At 41.5% G+C, this 20509-nt stretch overlaps 1 protein-coding gene across 5 annotated transcripts in view; it reads left to right on the top strand.

The window, feature by feature from the left end:
- Positions 1–20509, top strand: part of MBNL2 (muscleblind like splicing regulator 2) — a 161734-nt gene that overhangs the window by 123978 nt on the left and 17247 nt on the right. For 3 of the 5 annotated variants that reach the window (XM_070380806.1, XM_070380807.1, XM_070380809.1), the window contains one exon: positions 529–682. In XM_070380806.1, the coding sequence (XP_070236907.1) occupies positions 529–682 (154 nt within the window). Of the gene's footprint in view, positions 1–528; positions 683–9572; positions 9668–20509 lie in introns of all 5 variants that reach the window. The other 2 variants (XM_070380808.1, XM_070380810.1) reach the window with 1 other exon arrangement.

Raw genomic sequence — 20509 nt, 5'->3', positions numbered from 1 at the left:
TTCAATAAGGTGTTTAGCCATCTCATTTTCATATGTAATATGTGGAATAAATTAATCCTAACAAATTTTAATACCTTTTCCAAAAGAGTGAAGCAAATTTAAATTACTTGGCTCGTAAAAAATGCTCATGATAATCCTAATTAACCTTTAAATTCAAGAAATTGCCATTTTTAGTTAAAGAAAAGAATAGGTATTAATATTCATAACACAAATGCTTCCTCCCCCTCCCCCCCTTAGAATAGTTTAACTCATTTTAAAAGCTGAAGTCATTTTTCGCTGTTGTTGCTTGATAGTTTTTCTTTTCCTTAGTTAAGATGCTACCGTTTTGGGGTTACCGAAGTCATGCTTTCGCTCGCAATAACAAGTTCTCACTCATTCGACATTGCCGCTGTTTAAATTAAGGTGCATGGCAGAGGCATCTCCTTAGCTGTCATTTTTTAAAAGTCTGTTGCGATTGATGATCTCTGTGGACACTGAAGGTGTGTTTACTTTGAGTTATACATGTCTTATCCGATTCTTCACTTCTAGGCCTTCCCTCCTGGTGCTCTTCATCCTTTACCAAAGAGACAAGCACTTGAAAAAAGCAACGGTGCGAGCACCGTGTTTAACCCCAGCGTCTTGCAGTACCAGCAGGCTCTCACCAGTGCACAGCTGCAGCAGCACACCGCGTTCATTCCGACAGGTGCGTGCCCTGACAGCTCCAAGTCCTGTGTCCGTGTGCCCTCCGGTCATGTGCTTTCTTTCTCATTCCTTTAAGCTGTTTGGTGGCATCTAGTTTGCTTTTTCAAAGGTACGATAAATACAGCCTGAAACTTGTCATTGTCCTAGCTATCTAGATAATTTACCTTGCTTGGGAAGATAGCTAAAGACGGTTAGGATTCTAAAGCCAAATATTCTGTAGAGTTAAGTGACCGACTGAACCTATGAGAAGCAAATAGCAGTTAGGGCTTTGGGTTTCTCGTATTTACACAAACTGTGTAAAATTGTTTATGTAAAGAAGACCTCTTATGTGTGACATTTGAAACTTGTCATTAACCCTGAATGACCTAAAAATAGCAATTCCAGTAAATACTAACCTTTTTTTTTCTATTCCTATTCAGAGCACTAAAAAAACAAAAACAAAAAAACAAAATGAGGCTATTCAAATTAAAGCAATCCTCTACTCATATTTTTACATCCATTCTCTCTCTTTTGCCATCCTTCTCAATTTCCACCAAGTTCACAAATATAGAAACCTCTTATCCTCAATTTCTAAGCCAATGCCTGATAATAGTAGGTGCTAAGGTGCTTAACTCTGTCGTTCTACTAAGAAATGAATTCTATTAATCATAGAATCTTGAAGGTTAAAGGAGTCTTAGTGATCTCCGCATCCAGTTGATTGTTTTACAGATGAGAAAGCTGAGGCCCCCCAAATGTGAAGTGACTTCCCAAGGTGGCAGGACTAATGAGAAAAAGACCTAGAACCCAGTTACCCTGAGACCAGTTTGATTTACATGACATGACACCAGCCGGCCTCCATATGTGGAGGCCAGAGTCCTCTTTTGGAGTCTGATGTAAAACATCAGATAAAAGTGAAGAAGCAAAAATACAATACATGCCAACCCTCCTCCATGTTTTTACCCATTTGCCTGACCACAGACCTATATACACGTACAAACACAAAGATTCACCATAAATGGCTGGGGTTTTGACCTTTTAATCTGAACTAAACGCAGGGATAATATTTGCAAATTAAACTTTGCTAGAGGATCCAAAAAAATTTTTTTAAAAAGAACCAGGAGTGATTTAAGCTTTAGTGAGAAGACTGTCCATTGAATTCTTAGTTTGAAGTCAAAATTTTCATCCTGTAATAGTGACTTAAAGGTCAATATAGATGAATAACAATTTTATCCTAAAGAAGCATTCTGATCCCAATCCACTTGGGCGGACTTTTCAGGTTTCTTACCCATTTTCTTAAATACTGTAGCATATCTGGAATTAACATAGGAGGGAGTTGAATAAATATTTCTATCCTATTCTTCATATAAAATCTATACTTTGAAATGAATTATTATTAAGAATATTTAGATTGTAGTAAAAATATCAACTGTGTGAGTAAAGTGGTTCTTAGCGAACAGTTTTCTTAGTTTAGTTCTCTTAACATAAATAGACTCACAGACCTATAGAGTGAGTCTCTAAATCAGTAATTATCAGGGCTTCACTCTTGTCCGAGTACAGCCTTAATTGGTTGCAGTTGTAGCACAGCAGTAATAGTACTTGTAATCCACTTGATGTCACATGTTTATAAAATAATTACTAGAAGGTAAACTTTTCTTGAGGTTCTGTGTGGTTTCTCCAAGTGTCTTATTTTATAGACCTCATCACTAGATGTTTTAAGGGAGAAAAAAATATGGAAGAATGTACTGAGGGGAAAACAGAAAAAGGCAAGTCTGTTTCTGAAGACTGGGTGGTAATGCCACCACCATTTCCTGGGAATGCCTCTGAAAGCCTGGAGCTAAGCCATGCAAAAGACTGAAGGCCTCTAACCCGTACTTAACTCTTCCTCTTTTTGTCAAATCACTGGAAGAATTCTCATTTAAAAATATTTCACCTGGAAACCACTTAAAGACTGCCAAAGCAGGAACAAATAACATCCCTGTTTTGCCATGACCTGATTAGAGTTGGTAAGACACGTGTAGAGGGCCCAAAGGCTATGCTGGGTGCTGTGGTTGTGCACTTCCGCCCTCTGCTGGACTCTTTAAGAACTGTTCAAATGTGTCCAGCAACCCTCTGTTGAGTGAGCTTTGGGAGCCGAACAGTGGGTCCTAGTCCACTTAATTCTGTGCTTTAGAAGTATTTACATCTGTAACATGATATAAATATAGTGAACAGACATGTGGATCCCATGCTCTGAAATGTATTTCAACTTCTGTGAAGTTTTCACATGTTTCTTTTAAATGATGAAAGAATAATTTTATTAAAAGGATTTTAGCATAAGTCCTGGGCTTCCCAGATGGCTCAGTGGTAAAGAATACGCCTCCCAATGCAAGAGAGGCAGGAAACTCGGGTTCGAGCTCTGGGTCGGGAAGATCCTCTGGAGGAGGAAATGGCAACCCACTCCGATATTCTTGCATGGAAAATTCCATGGACAGAGGAGCCTGGCGGGCTATAGTCCATGGGGTCTCAAAGAGTCAGATGTGACTGAGTGCACTTGCAAACACACACACACACACACACACACACAGCATAGTCCATCCCTTAGTTAATTCCATAACAGAAAATTCAGTGTTTATTTTCCTGTAGTTTTTATTTCAGCTTTCTTTCTCATAGGCCACATTTTTAGCCTAATTTAAGATGATAATGATGATAATCAGTCTTTGTTAATCATTGTTGTTTTAAATCCTGCAAATTAAATGATGATGCTCAAAACTTTTTTTGATGATGCTCAAAAAATTTTTTTTAAATTGGTAAATGAAGGGCTCATTACTTTTAAATTAACTGATTTTTCTATTAATACATTAACAATTATTATAAGGATGAAACAAAAAGTGTTTATGTTCTCCTGGAAGTTACACAAAGAAAGGTCATTCGCAATGAAGTTTTTAATATACTGCTAAAATTCTCCCATTGATACAATGCGACTTTGAATTTTAGGAACTCTGCCTCCAGGCTGGAGAGATACTAATATAAAATATTATGCAAAATATGGGATTCTTCCCCAAACCCATGGTAATATAATTATCACCCTGGTTGATGCCCTAGCACATTGGCAGTGAGTGGGATTTTTCCTTTTTTGATAGGAATTATTTTAACCTAGTGGTTATACTTTTCCTTTGCTCTGTTAAGAAAGTGACAAAAACCACACACAAAAATAGCAGCATAATAATTCTTGACATTTCTCTGACAGGTTTATTCTGAGTTCCTGTAAGTGTTCTTATCACATTACTCTTCAGGATAGTTCTGCCAGTGGAAGGCATAATTATTTGCATTTTGCAGATGGGAAAACTGAGGCTGTGCTTATGCTGCAAAGTGGAATATATGATTCATGGACGTGTCCCGATAATCCTACTCAGAGATTGTAGACTTGAAATATTTGTACAGGTGAAGCAGAAGACGTTTGAAAAGTCTTTGTTGATAGAATTAATGCCTTAGTGAAATGCTTCTACCAGTCGGAACAGAGATGACCCACTGACTCTCTCATTGACTTAGTTCATTAAGTTGGAAATAGAGAGTAAGTAGAACAGGGAGGTGCTAGCGCAGACCTTCCCTGATGATCAGAAACCATGCTCTTACATAAGCTTCTCACATATCTTGATGAAAGACTGGTCAGTGTTTAGTGGAAACGCTATGTATATAACCACAGCAGAATGTATTTATCCTGTTTAATTCAGCAAGCTGTTCTTGAACACATGGTCTGTTCTGGGTTCCAAAGGAGTAGGAGTACCCAAAGGAGTTCAGAACAAGGCAAAAGTCAAATCTCATGCAGAGCACCGTAGGGAATTGGAGAGTGAAGAAGAAAGAGACAGTGTATTTGGCCATCAGATCTACAGTAGGTGGTGGTGACAAACGACATGCAGCAAGAAAGACTAACTTTGGAAAGAAAGACTTTGCAAAGGAGGAGAAATGCCCTTAGGACTTGGAGAGGAAAATTCTACCAGTGGGGGAAGAGCATCCCAGGCAGGGGGAAGAGCATGGATTGGGAAGAGTGTGTTTGAGGAATAACAAATTGTCCGTTGTATCTCTAGTGTGACATACTGGAGAGGCTGTGTTGGTGGGGGGAGGGTGACAGTGGGGTGAAAAGGCAGAGATGGGGCTTAGAAAGAAATCAGGAGAAGAATCTGACATTGAGTAAGATAGCCACACACTGCAAAAATCATGTGTTTCAAATACTCATATCAGGCTTACCTGGTGGCTCAGCTGGTAAAGAATCCACCTGCATTGTGGGAGACCTGGGTTCAATCCCTGGGTTGGGAAGGTCCCCTGGAGAAGGGAACAGCTACCCACTCCAGTATTCTGGCCTGGAGAATTCCATGGACTGTGTAGTCCATGGGGTCGCAAAGAGTTGGACACGACTGAGCGACTTTCACAATGTTTGTATCACTTTTGGCCCCATAGAGATGCTCATCACATTAATTTGGTTGAGTGTTTCAGCCACGTCCTGAACTGAGGCCAAAGGATAGGCACCCCCTAGCCCAGTATGGCTGCAGGAGCCGCTGTTGATGGTTTGCAATCCCGTGACATTTGTGTGTGTTCCAGGAAAGCCCATCCATGTTGGAATGTAAAAGAATAACGTGAAATTTCTAAAGGAGTAACTTTGACTCCAGCCATAGTTGACTTAGTTGACTTTGAAATCATTCACAAACTGGGTACTTTAATGAATTTTAGGAACAAGTTGCTCCCAACACACTCTCACTGGCAGATGAGAACATTCACTCAATTAACTGACTGCCTACTGTGTACCCCATAGATGTAGACAGACATGAACCCTGCCCTCCAGAGTTTACAGCAGAAGAGGAGGGGTGGGTTTCAATGAGCAGCCATATAAATGTATAATCAAAATTTTTATGAGTATAATGAATGAGAAAGTAAAGAGTTGAATAAGGTTTAAAATGGAAACTGATTTCAGTGGCATGTGAAGATAGGTAAAAAAACAAGTGAACAGCTTTTGGAAGAGGCAACATATACTTTAAGACTTGAAAATGGGATAAAGATGATTTTTAGGCAGAGGGCTTGGGAGAAGCCCAAAGGCAGGCCAAACGTGATGAATTTGGTTCAGAGAAATGAGAGGCTAATCTGTCTGGAGCTTGGTGCCAGGGGGAAAGGGGTATAAGATGAGCTGGGCAAACAGACAGAGACTAGACCATGGGAACCTTTATCCTAAAAGCAGTGAGAAGGCAGTGAATCATTTGCAGCAGAGAAGTGAACAGACCTCTATGGGGAAGGTTTACTCCACCAGCAGAATGGAGCCTGGACTAAATGGGGATGAGAATGGAGGCAGGAGGCCCAGTTAGGATGTTACTGCATATCCGAGCCCATGTGTCATGGTGAGAAGTGGCAGTGGAGATAGACCAAGAGACAAACAGAAGGTGCATTTTAGAAGCAGAATTGCTGTGTCTGATTGGTGAGTTGGACCAGGGAATTTCACAAGGGAAAGTGATACCCAGAAGAGCTTTCAGTTTAGGCTACAGCTGCTACATGGACGGTGATGTGTCCCATCTAGCGTGTCTGGAGGTGCAGAAATGGGTGCTGTGGGAAATGCCTGGATGTATTAAATTTGAGATGCTTGTGAGGTCTCCCAAGTAAAAAGTCTGGATAAGCAGTTAGATGGAATGACCTAGAGCTCAGGGGAGCAATCTGGGAGGGATACATAAGTTTGGAAACCTTGAGCTTGTAGATTATATTTAAATCCTACATTGAATGATACCGTGGAATGAATGGTATACTAGAAGAAAAGTGTAGAGTAGCTGAAAAGGAATCAGTCTGAGCCCGAAAAACTCTAGTGTATAGAGATATAGAGTGTATGTGTTTGTGTGTGAGTCTCTGTTATCAGAAAATCCAAGAGAAAGAGAAAAGAGTGGTTTATTACAGAGAAGCCAAGTGCTAAATGTTACCATGACTCAGGAAGTTAGATGAAGATGGAAGTGCTCCAACTGACTGCAGAAATGACTTCGCAGTTTGAGTGGAGAGGTGAAAATGAAAGTCAGATTGGAGAGGACTGAAGAACAGATGGGGTCAAGGAAGTGAAAGTGTATGTGTAGGTAACTTTCCAGAAGTTTCATTGTGAAGAAGGTTAGAAAGGTACGGTGTCATGAACAGGATTTGGAGGTGCTTGTATGTGTTTCCAGCTGGATATATTAGCACATGTTTGCTGAAGAATCCAGGAGGAGCCCAGTTAAATAGCCTCTTTTTCTGACTAGTTATTAATATTGGCCTGATCAAAATATGACTGAGTGACTGATCTGATCTGATCTGATCAAAATACAGATCAAGCCAAAAGTCTCCCTCAGGTGTGATCAGTTCAGCAGAGAGAATAAAGACCTACACATCTCAGAGTCTTTATCTAGTGTCTCAGAAGGCAGTTGTAGAACCCTAAGTGGATATACCTACTTTGATTAAAAACTGCTTCTCTGGCAGCCACATGACACCCAATCTTCAGTTATCTAAATCCTTCCATTACCTTGATTTTCAAGGAGCTGAACCAGAAGTAGATAATTCCTTTTAATACCTTTCTTTTTTTTTTTTGGTATTCCACAACATGCTTTATATTCATGGTCAGTTTTCTGATTCAAGTATATTAATAAGACCATCCACAGATAAGACAGCTATTCCCAGGGAAGGACTGAGATCTAGCCCCCTCCTCGCTCCCTTCTACCCACCGAGACACCTACTTGAGGTTTCCTAGGAGTTTCGCCAAAGGTACCCCTCAGGGGTCACCTAGTAGCAACCATAACAACCCCCCAACCCCAGTCCTGTCCCAGCCCCAGTTCTGCAGTTTTGCAGAGCCTCTGCCTAAGCAGTGCTTAGTTTTACGGGAAGTCACCGCTTCTTTATCATAATGAATCTCATAACAGAAAATAGATCACACATATCCTGGTCAGCCTGTCAGGGGAACCTCTTCCTACATTGAGGGCTTTCAAGCAGCAATCTAAAATTCACCCGACCCGCAACCCTTTGATTTGGAGGGTACAGAATCTTAATTACTGTTTTTATTTTCATATTGTCATCGACACAAAACATTCTACAATCACATAAGCAAACTCTTGATGCAATAAGGTCAGCGTGATCTAGTGAATACCAAACCTGACCTGGATTTTAGGAATAGATTTCTATTTCTAGCCTTACCCTTGACTCCCACGATGCATGACCTTGGAGTAGTTACTATGCCTCAGATTTTTCATCTGTAAAATACCCACTTCCTGCCTTGGAGGAGGAACTGGAGAATGTCTGTTAAGATACTGTGAGGTCTTAGAGAAAGGAGACCGCCGCATGATCACATGTCATTCTTATTTGAGTCATGTTGATGGAGATGAATCCATAGTATGAAAGGCAGCGAAGAATATTGGCTTCAAATAAGTCAGATATATCTGTGTCCACACTGAAAATGTGAATGACTCTAAAGACTGTGTTAACTAACCCTACTTATTTCTGGTTGTGCTTCAATCTCACTTTGAATGTTAACTCTAAACCGCTAACCTGTTTCTTTCCCTTTATTCACTTTTTTCCACCTACCATTGCATGACACGCAGGGTCAGTTTTGTGCATGACACCCGCTACCAGTATTGGTAGGTTCCAACCTTTTTTATTTGTCTTTTATAGTATGTACAGTACCTTCACTTGACTGAGATTTATTTCAGAGATGGTAGATAATGCTGTAGGAACTGGTAGATCTGAAGGCTTATTTGGCTTTAGAGTTAACGTTGAGGTTTTAAAATGTACTCATGTACTTAAGAAAAAGACCGTTTTAATGTGACTAGAACAACCACTACAAGACATGAGACCACAAGTGCGAGTCTGCTTTTTAATGATCTGTATTTTGTTTCTATTTAGAGTTTATACGGTTTAGTGTAAGGGGGAGAAAAAGCTTACTTTATCAGAGAGGCAGGCTAATTTCATCAATGTTTTAAAGTTTCATGTGGTGTGCCTTTATCTCCTCTTTGCTGTGTGTTAGAGTTATCAGAGTTTCCCAGAAGTACTTATTTTAAAAGATTATACATGGATGTATTTTGAAAACAAATGTCACAACTGCCTTGCTTTACTATACTTTTTGATTTTGTGTTGATTTATTTGTAATGAGTATTTGTACCTTACTATTCCCATAGATGTTAACTTTTAATAATACATACATAAGTTATCCCCACACTTCCCAAAGCCTTGGTACAAAAATCTGTCTTAAGGACATGTGGATGAGTTCCATTTACAGTAAAGAAAAATAAACCCCATTGGTAAAATCTGCCTGTCTATTTCACAGTGTGAAATATATATCTGTTTCACAGTGTGTTAGAAATTACATCAAGGCCATAATTTTTGCTTCACTGTTTATGGACCCAAATAAACCACAACCCCAGTAATTCCAGTTCAAACAGGCAGCCCCAAATTGACCCCCAAATTTCAATTTAACTGCAATTCATTCCAAGAAAATTCTGACTTGCCAAATTAGGCCTACATATTGAGGTTCTGATGTTTTAGAATGATGATTAAAAAATGAATATCATATATTCTTACTTCATTTGGATATTACATTTTGCATTTTTAGAAGCACCCTTTATTATAGGCACCACAGGCACTGAATTGGGAATGATCTATTGCTAGAAGTAAAAATGTTTATAAATACATCAACCAAAGTAATCTGCTTTGGCCTTTCTGGGAATCACTGATTATGTTTTAAAACTTCCTTTAATTGTACTTGTAATAAGCTATTTTCCCTTTTTTATTTCTCTCCCATGCTTCCTTGCTTTGCATTGTGATTGCATGCCATCTGCTGGTTTAACCCATGATGGCTTGCTGCTCTGATATTCACCATGCCAAAATACCACTTCTATTACCATAATGCTACACCCTCCTGTTCATTGCTCCCATGGTTCCCCTCCTGAAAGTACCCATGATGCACAGCGCTACGTCAGCCACTGTCTCTGCAGCAACAACTCCTGCAACAAGTGTCCCCTTCGCAGCAACAGCCACAGCCAATCAGGTTTGCTCCTTTTAAAGCTTTCTTTCACAAATCCCAAACTCTAAATGAGTGCTGATATTTAAAAAAAAAATTCTCGGTGAGAATTTTTTTTTCATGTTTATCCATCAAATTTTATTTTTTTGATTAGTTTATAGCAAGCATTTATGGACAGGTTGCACTTATTTAGAGTTAACATTTACTGCAAATAATGATGTAGCTATGTTTTGTGTTGCACTGTTTGTTTTCGTACCTAATATTGTGTAATTAACCTGACAGGCTTACATTCCTTTTAGTACAGCATTATGTATCCAGTGGTTTGTGAATTGTCACAGGAAAAAAAAAAAAAAAAGAGAAAAGCATGCCCGGGGGTGCTTCAAAACTGGCTGTATTTGGATTCAGTTCATTCAGACCCTGTTATCCGTTGTAGGGGAAAAGAAACATTCTCCTCTGAGGAAAGCCTCCCTTTTTCCCTTAGTGTCAAATCTGAGGTCTGAATGATTCTGGTTAACATTTCACCTTGGTCTTGTGTGCTCCTCAAACTCACTTGGTTCCCAAGTGAGAGCCAGACGGTACTGGAAGCAGAGTACCGGCCCACCGAGTTCACAAAGGCTGGATATAACCGATAAAGGGGTGTTTAATTCTTTTGGTTTAATGCATGTGCCAATAAGACCATGGATGGACTGTTTCTCAGTGAGGGCCAGTTGGCTGTTTCCTGTCGCCACGGGCTGACTGTAACCCTAACCCCAGCCAACCAACTTGCAAATGTGTGCGCTCAGGGTCCCAGGAGAGGAGTATGAGCGTCGGCTCTCGCTTGCCCGGAAAAAAAAAAAAAAAGTCAACACTTGATTGCGCATGTGCTCCCTTCACAGAAGCGCCATTTTGGTTTTGTTCTTAGTGTAGCGTTTTGTTTTTTTTTGTTTTGTTTTGTTCTTTAACAAAATCGACTGTACTGATAAAAGATGACAAGAATTATAGGAGGAAGGGACAGGGGAAGGTCCCAGGGAATGGAAGAAATTGGGGGAAATGTCTGGGTATAAATGGCAGATTTCAAACTCTATTCTGCAGGCGGGAAGGGCCGATTTACACTTCCTTCCTTGTTTAAGTTAATAAGCGTTGCCAGAGCTGTAGGTCTCATCACTGAAAAAACAGGTGTGAGTGCCCTTGAATGAAGAAACGAAGGCAAAGTCTGTGAGCTCCCCCCGTGTCTTCTGAACGGTGATAGAGCAGAAAGGAACAAAGGCGGGAGGGAACAGAGGCCAGGTGGGCACTCAAGCAATGCCAGCTAGTGACGGCGCCTCAGCTCATCACTCACCACCTCAACAAGCCAGCTTCCCTCTCAGGAGAGCCAACTCGGCCTCCAAACAGATGTAACAAAGAACATCACATCAGTTCTTAGCTGGAGAGTTTTTTTTTTTTTCAAACGATAGGCTAGGAGAAGGGAGAGACAGTGTGCGTCCTTCCATTGTTAGATTCAACGCTCCTCTTTTTACTTGGTCCTTCATAGTAGGGGAACTGGAAATGTTTCTTTTATGTCTAAGTCTAGCCTTCTTGAGCTATGTTTTTGTGATTTTTGACAGAAGTTTTGCTGTAAGGTCCGTTCATAAGAAAACAAGTTTCAAGTGGAATATAGTTTTGGTTACAGTGGAATTTAACATTATATTTTATGGCAAGTTAAGCACTTTTAATACAGAGAGCTCTTTCTTGGGAATAAAAAGGAAGTCAAGATAAATACTTTGGAGTTTTAGGTTATGTCCCTTTATTATGATAAATTCTTGATCCTGTATCATAAATATTTTTGCAACCTAGTGATTTTTTTGGCCCCATTTGGTAGAAAAATACTGAGAGATCACATGCCTATGTGTAAGCTCATGTATTTGTGTAGGGAAGAGGCCTAAGCTATTCATAAACTAAAATATATCACTTTTCAGCACGGTGTGACTGGTAAAGGAACTAATAAGTTAACTTCAGTTAAGTCCAAAAAACTAAAATTACACACCTGACAGTAGCTTCAAGAATCCTAGATTCTGTGCTTTGCAGTTTATCAGATAAAATCGTTGCCGGACTTCAGTGATGGCAAAGAGAAATCCTTTAGTGGCTCTTGATGAAATTCTTCTTTCACAAGAACATAACAGAAAAAGAACTAATAGTAAGCATACATTCTCAGATATGATACTCTTAATGTATTTTCAACATGTTTCAAGGAGCGGAGCCACTACAAAAGAATGTGAAAATTCTTTTAGTGCCCAGGAATTCAGAATTCAGAGAGATTTCTAATGACAATGAAATGGCAAGTTTTCATCTTATTAAGATTTCACACATTAAACTTACATTGAATCATATGGATGTGAATTATGTGTTGTTTAAGCAAAATGAATCTTGTTTGCTTGCTTGTGAAAATAAGATGAGAACTGGATGGCCGCTAAGTTCCCTTCCAGCTCTTGAGAGTCAACAAGCCTGTGGTTCCTTAGCTGCCATGCTAGGCCCAAAGCATGAGATGATAGAGGTAACCATTCACTTCTGCAGGGGATCTTCCCTGACCCAGAGATCGAACCTGGGTCTCTGCATTGCAGGCAGATTCTTTACCATCTGAGCCACTGGGAAAGCCCTAAACACACAGAGAAGAAAGGGGTGCTGTTGATTTCAGAGTTCAGTGCATGATAGACATCCCTTCCTTCTCTTCACTGAGCCATCTGTTCTTAACACAAAACATGTGGGCTTCCCTGGTGGCTCAGACAGTAAAGAATCTGCCTGCAATGCAGGAGACCCAGGTTCCATCCTTGGGTTGGAAAGATCCCCTGGAGAAGGAAATGGCAACCCCCTCCAGTATTCTTGCCTGGAGAATCCCATGGACAGAGAACCCTGGTGGGCTGCAGTCCAGGGGGTTGCAAAGACTCAGACACAACTGAGCAATGTAAACATGCGGTAGGGGTTTCACAGTATTTTAATTCATTGGACCAACTGTCAGTTCAAATAGTTCAACTCTCATAGGTATTTGTAATTAGATACAAGTCATTCATAGAAGAAGAAGAGAGACCAGAACACCCCGTGACGGCTCCTCCAGCCCAGGCTTCCTTTATATCCACCCCATGGTGAGTCAAGATGAACCAACAGATTTATAAACTCTACCCTCAGGGCTGAATCAAGATGCCAGCAGTGAAAGTTTTAACTGAACTTAGACTTGCAGTTTCAAATTAAATGACAAGAAAACCGAAATACTTTGGGGAAATAGAGAATAATGTTTTGGTTATTTAGCTCTGGGAGTAGATATAAGAACAAAAGTACAATAAGCAAACCTACCAATAGCTATCTTCTGTTTCAGTTAAGTTCTTTGGGCCTTAATATACAAGTTATACAAATAATATTATTTATAAATTATGTAGATGTATAAGATACTATTCTAAATGATTTCTCTCTCATATAATACATTTAATATTATATCATATATTTGATATCATATGAGAAAGAATACATATGTATAGGATACACACAGTCTTACTATAGTGTTAACGATTATTGTTGTCCTCATTTTATAGATGGTGGACCTGAAACCAAGGTTAACTACCTTAGTCAAAGTTAAACATCTAATAAATTGTCTTGCTAGAATATGCTCTTAACCACCTTGCTGTACTGCCTCTCTCTATAATTACAAATGAATGAAAGTCACTTATTCCACAGATAAAACTATCTCTAAAGTGAAACTCAATAACAGCAAGCTCTGTTGCTTTAGGGAAAAATGAAGGAGTTCTGCTAATGCAGCTCGAACTGAGGTGAATTCCAAGCTGGGGAGATGGCCTGAATCTGAGCAGAGCTTCAAGCTAATTATGTAATAGCCAAGTCATGTTTAGAAACTATATACAAGTTGATGTATATTAATTATGATATAGAACTATTTATTAATAGACTATGTAGTATTATACCCAGTGAGTAGACTGAAAATTATGAGTAATTTCTATGCAAGTAAGATGAGAACTAAAATGAGAAGTGGAAAGAAATTAGTCATTAGTCCTAGTGAAGCAGATTCGGGGGCTGCTTTTATGTGAATCACGGCCCTGGACTTTAACCCCAGCCTCTGCCGTTCATCTTGTAAGTAGTATGATGACAAGGGAAATCAGAAATGAAAATGCAGGTACTATATAAGCCATTCAGTTTCAGTCCACTAACAGAAGGTCAGAATGTATAAATCTCTAGATGCCTATCTTGACGTCAATTTAATCTCAGAGTGTCCAATAAAAGAGGTGAGGTTCACAGCATAGTAGGTGGATTATCTCATTTTTTTCATATTATAAGACATTTTATTAATAAAATGAGAGTAGAGACTGATATCCCTCCAACTGGAATTATTGTGGTATTCTACTGTGTCATAACAAAAGACCTTGATGCTGCCAAAGACTGAAGGCAAAAGTAGAAGGGAGCGGCAGAGGATGAGATGGTGAGATAGCATCACCGACTCAATGAACGTGAGTTTGAGCAAACTCTGGCAGAGAGTGGAGGACAGAGGAGCCTGGCATGCTGCAGTCCACCAGGTTGCAAAGAGTCAGACACGACTGAGTGGCTGAACAACAACATCATGCTGTTATTGCTTTATTGGTAGTATTTTTCTGCTTCAAAAATACATTCTGTTTCAAAGGAGGAGAAAATAATTTCCAAGTGAATATATTTTAAATCTTAGTTTCTTCATTTATATACAGAGATTATTCAGCTTACCTAATGACATCCTTGAAGGCCCAATTATATTCGGAGTCTTTCCCTGAACCCCTGCAGCTAGAATTTCTTTTCCTACCCTCTGAATTCCACAAGGACTTGATCGGCACGTCCCTTAAAGCGTCATCATTAGACAGACGGAATGACAGCACAGATGTGCAAAGATGGGGAAGTATAAAGCTTAGTTGAGAAAAACTAACAATCCAGTTGGTTAGAGCACTGGTGTCTGGGAGCAGTGACAGCAGAGGAGTGTTGTGGAGTGTGCAAGACTTTGACGTGGAGTCTGCAAGACTTTAAACGCCAGGGTTAAGGGCTCGGCCTTTACTTGGCCATTGAAAGTTTTTAAGCAGAAAAGTGAGAGGACGCAACTCTAAGAAGAGCAAGCAGATGGATTCGAGGCAGGAGAGTCTGTGGAGCCCAGGGAGAGCCTTCAGTTGGGACAGTGGCAGCTGGCAAGGGACTGACTTTGTCCTGCTTCTGCCTGTTACATGGAAACCCAGTGACTCAGTAGTAAAGAATCTGCTTGCAATGCAGGAGACTTGCAGGAGATGCGGGTTCGATCCTTGGGTTGGGAAGATCCTCTGGAGAGGGAAATGGCAACCCACTCCGGTATTCTTGCCTGGAGAATCCCATGGACAGGGGAGCCTGGTGGGCTACAGTCCACAGGGTCACAAAGAGTTGCCCAAAGAGAAATGTAAGAACGATCTCATGCTATGGCAAAACCTGGTCAAGTAAATGTCACACAGCAGAAAAAGAGATTGGGGCCAACATGAAAGGTTGCCTGCAGGAAGTTGATCTTCTGTAGGACCTGAATTAAGGGATACCAGTTGGGTGGACTCCCTGGTCAAATGCCTCCAGGGTGCTGGCTCCTAACCTGTGGCTCCCCAACCCTGACCTGAGTGAGCCCTCCCGGGTCTTTATTCAAAAGAAAGTGTCCCTTCAGATCTGGAGTGAATACGTGTTGTCTGTATGTCCACAGTTAGAGCTGTACAGACATGTAGCGAAATGATACATCTAATTCATTCTTGGTCATGGGTCCATGCTAGGAAGACAAATTCTTACATATTGGATATTAGGAATATTTTAATGGAGCACCCCATGCACTGCTTTTAAAGCTGGTGAAATCAAATTATATTTCTGGCAAGATGTTAATAATACTAATCAAATCTCCAAAAAGTGCTGGTTGGCATTTAAAATTAGGACCTTGAGGTCTCGTCACATCTTTTGAATTCTCCTCCAAAGATTAAATCCATTCAGCTGGAAACTGGCCTTAGGAAGAGTTTGTTGAAAATTAGTTAATAACATATTATGCATTCCTACAGCAGAAACTAGTATAATATTGTAAAGCAATTATACTCCAATTAAAAATAATAAAATAATACATATATTCCTAGCCCTTCATTTGTTAGGATATCTCATATGTCAGAAAATCCCCATTTTGCAAACATGTCTGGTAATGTTTAGTATATATAATCATCAATTTCAATCATATCTTACCAGACAAAATAATTACATGCAACCAGATACATATATTATGCTTTATCAGGCTTGTTACAAAGTACTAAAGAGAGATGAGAAAAGTTTAAGAGCATCAGAGTTTACTTACTTCTCACATATAAATGTGAACACAACTTCAAAGCTATTTGTGTACAGAGTCTTGAATATCTATATACAGAGTTATAGTAAATCACCCTATCCTAACTAAGAAATCTAGAAAGGTCAGGTCATGTTTTACTTAAATCTCTCGTCTCAGAAAGTTTTATAAAACATCTATTATTCAAAGCCATCTGTTAGGACTATATTCAGACAAATGTAGGAGGCATCAAACATTCCCCACTGTTCCCCACTTGACCTATTTGGAGCCTGTGTTTTTTTCGCAAGGAAAATCTGGGTTCTGCAAGGCCCCAGTGTGGGTGAAGCAGACCCCCATCAGCTCCTTCCCCTGAACCACAGCAGAGTCACTAGCCTCCCTGTCCGGATGATCCAACTGTGACTCACTCCTTTCTCACAGTTTGCTGGGTCCCAGGAACAGACGACAGAAAGCCCCTGGGCCCCGAGTATGTTGCGCCCCCAAAAGGCCTGGACAGCAACTATCTAGATCCAGCCCTTGGGAATTAATGCTGGGGCCGCGACACCCTTCTCAGCATCACGGTGCCGCTAAAGGTGTGTGTCGCAGCTTCTCTAACTTTGTGCTGATGTTCTAACTATGGAGGAGGGCTCAGTTTCAGTAATGGATTGGGATGCCTCAAACGAAGGAGAATTGCCATATCAGATACTTTGCAGAGAGAGGGAGTGACTGCGTGTGTGTGTGTATGTGTGCGCTTGTGTGTGCGTGTGTGCGTGTGTAGACAACAGGGTAGGGGGAGAGAGGAGGAGAGAGAGGGAGACTGATTGCTGTATATCTTTTAAAGTCAAAGAGCAAAACAATAAGAATGGCATTTTTGCGTTCATTTAACGCCACTAGTTAAAGCTGCTTGATCATTAGAGTCTGAATTCTATGCTGCAGTGTGGCTGGTGCACTGGAATCCAGACTTGCTGTGTGTGCGTGCCAAGTTGCCCAGTTGTGACAGACTCATTGCCACCCCATGGACTGTAGCCCATCAGGCTCCTCTGTCATGGGATTCTCCAGGCAAGAATTCTGGAGTAGGTTGCCATTCCCTTCTCCAGGGGAACTTTCCGACCCAGGGATCGAACCCTGCATTGGCAGGCAGATTCTTTACACTAACACCACCTGGAAAGCTCTCCAAACTTGCTGCTGCAGCTAAGTCACGTCAGTCGTGTCCGACTTTGTGCCACCCCAGAGATGGCAGCCAGTCTGGTCAAAAAAAAAAAAAAAAATGCTTGAGGTGCAGGGAAGGAGAGGTGGGAGGGCTGCTCCGTATGTCTTAGGAGGAACTGGGTCTATGAGAGCCATATAGAGGCAGATTCTGTGTAAGAAGTCAGAAAATAAGAAGAAGAAGGAAAAAAGACCTTTTATTTTCCTGCCTCAGAAGCAGCCGATTTGCAAAACTACCATGAGATTTAATTAATATATGTATTTGCAGATTCTCCAAGGAAAGGCTAAGTTATATAAGTGTTGTGATCTAGTACATTTTCATTTTTCATGAATAATTTACACCTCATGGTGAGAAACTTGGGCAGGATTCTTTTGTATATAGCACCTAAAGACATCATATCAGTTCCAATTTCGTGCAGCTGAAGAGAAAAATGTCAAGGGTTCTTATGTGGAACTTGGCTGCATGGTGGATCGTCCTGCTTTTATTCTACCTCAAATCCCATCCTCTTTTGCATTTTGATGGAATTGGGTGGGGGGGAATCTTTTCAGATTGAAAAGTCATATTCCCAGTAGTACTTCGGCTTTTGTTGACCATCCTAAAAGTATGCTCATTTTTCTAACTGTAGGTTTTCTCTTTTGAGATAAATATACAGTTCATCCTAGAGGTGTGTTTCCTTCCAGCTGTAGCTGTGTAAGGAAAGAGAGGGGAGGTGCAGTGCAGGAATTTGGATCCATTGCCAAGGGTTGAAAGATGAATGGGGTCTCATCTGTAATACAGGTTGCTATGGACAGAGTCAGTTTTTGATTTATAGGTATTTCTCTTCCCAAGTTCTGCCGCTGCTGCCTGCCTGCCCACACTTCTACCTGCATGTCTGGGGAAGTCGTCAGCCTTGCTGTGTTGGTGGATGGAGAGGAGAGATGCTTTCAGTCTCCCGATACAGAGCCAGCCTGAGTGCCACTACCCTTCCTGGGTATCTCGCCTCCATGAGTCAGGGACAAACTGGCATTAGGTGCGGCCTCTTAGACCCTCCTACGTTCCCTCTGGGCACATCGCTGGAGGCAGTGGCTCCCAAGGTCAAACCTGTCTGAGTCTGCTGAACACGCTGGAGACACAGTGTGGCACAGTGCTGATGGCACCTAGGAGTTTACTGCCCAGTCAGATGCGAAGCAGTCAGACAGTGTCATAGAGGGAGATCATCAAGTCCTCAGATTGAAAACAATAAGCTGCATGGCAGAACTTTACTCCTAAAGTGGGGAGGGGGTCTTGAAGGATGTGTCAGAATTAGATAAGGAGCAGGTGAGCTGTCCCTGCCAGAGTGAAACGTAAGGGGGAGAGCAGGGAGTGGGGGAGGGGCAAGGAGGGCTAGCGTTATAAACGCACCGGCATCATGCTTTGCGTGTGTCCTTATAGTTAGCCCTATCAGATGGGTTCTGTTCTTCCTCTTTAGCATGGGAAGACATCAAGGCTCAGATTTTGCTGTGACTCTATAATCAGAAGGGCCTCCCTTTGCCCTCAAGACTCTCTAACCCCGAGGTCAGTGCTTCCCCTCATGCTGTTTTCTTCCCCAAGCCTGGAGTTTCAGAAGCAGTCTCAGTCTTTACCCCACGATAGATGCAGACAGAGCAGTTCTTACTGTGTCAGGTCTAAAGCGGGGGATGGGATGGCTCATGCACTGCATGCAGTGAATGAGGGGGTGGAGCAGTAACACATGGGCAGGACTGGAAAATCCTGTGGAGCAATGAGGAGGGGTTAGGGGACTGAGGGCCTTGAATGGCAGGCCGAGAGCAGAGCAGCAAGACGCTAAAGGGGGGCTTTGCAAACCCCCATCTACTGGACGTGAGTGGGAAGGTGTGAGCTGGGGTAAACTGAGTACAGGTTAACTGGTGAGAAAGCTGCTTCATTGATAAAGTGATGAACTGGGATGGAGAGAAAGATCCTTTTCTCATGTGTGGGGGAGGCTGAATACAGTCATCCCTCTGTATCTGCGGGGCATTGGTTCCAGGACCCCAAATGATACCAAAATCCACGGCTGCCCAAGTCTCATAAAATGGTGCATTTGCACATAACCTATGCACATCCTGTCTTAGACATTAAATCATCTATGCATTACCTAATGCATCATAAATGCTATGTAAGTAGATGCCAGTGCACAACAAATTCAAGTTTTGCCTTTTGGAACTTTCTGATTTTTTTTCCAAATATTTTCTACTTGTGGTTGGTTGAATCTGTGGGCACAGAGCCTGTGGATACGAAGGAGTACATGCGCTCAGTGCCCAGCTGTGTCCCACTCTTCGCAACCCTGCGGACTGGAGCCCACCAGGCTCCTCTGTCCAGGGGATTCTCCAGGCAAGAAGACTGGAGTGGGTTGCCATGCCCTCCTCCTGGGATCTTCCCGACCCAGGGATCGAGCCCAGGTCTCCTGCTCTCCTGCATCACAGGTGGATTCTTTACCACTACACCACTGGGAAGCCCAGGAAGGAGGACAGGCCGTAACTAAGAAAGTCAGGAAAATTCAGGGAGACATTTCGATCCTTTCTTCTGCCAGTGGCTCTTTCCAGCTTCTGAGTATCTGTGGATTCACCAGCTTTCTGGTCCCTGCCACATCAGCCTTCTAAAAGGCATCTCTCCCCAAGACTTACATAAAAAGAGTGGTTCCTGTTGACACTTGCTCACTTTTATTTGTATTAGTGTAGAAGTGTTGGTTGCACAGTTGTGCCCAACTCTTTGCGACCCCAGGGACTGTAGCCCGCCAGGCTCCTCTGTCCGTGGGATTCTCCAGGCAAGAATACTGGAGTGGGTTGCCATGCCCTCCTCCAGGGTTGATTTGTACCATAAAGAACAAATGTGCTAACTGGTATTTTCTGACATTGGTTTATGAGAAACTATAGCTCATCTAACATTTAGTCTCCATCATGCCTCAGCGTTGTGTATAACATGCTGGAACTTTTGGTCTGTTTTAACTCTAGGTGATGAAGTTATATTATTATCATCACCCTCCCCTTGCTCAGAGTTTGTGTCAATGAGCTTCCTGTAATCAAGCACAGAGGCTCTTCACTATTTGATGCAATACATTTCTGGAAGCAGCATCATTAAGCTGAACATTGTAAAATGTCACCCATTTTCCCAAAGTCACTGTCACCTCAGGCATTGCAGATCTGACCTAAGATCTGCATCAACTTCATCGAAGCTACGAAAGGCTTTAAGTCCTGTGAGCAAACTGACCACAACCAGGCCATCCTTCTACAATAACAGAAAAAGGGAATGATGGTGCAAGTTACATTGTAATTTGGAGCAAGTCCCCAGTTCAGCAAGGTGGCTTATCCAAGTCCCATAAATAATAAGAGAACCATGACTGGAACTCGATTGTCCCTGTCCTGCTTAGGGT

The sequence above is a fragment of the Bos mutus genome, chromosome 12 (assembly GCF_027580195.1).
Source record: "Bos mutus isolate GX-2022 chromosome 12, NWIPB_WYAK_1.1, whole genome shotgun sequence".
NCBI lineage: Eukaryota > Metazoa > Chordata > Mammalia > Artiodactyla > Bovidae > Bos > Bos mutus.
This window is presented reverse-complemented; position numbering and strand designations above follow the sequence as displayed.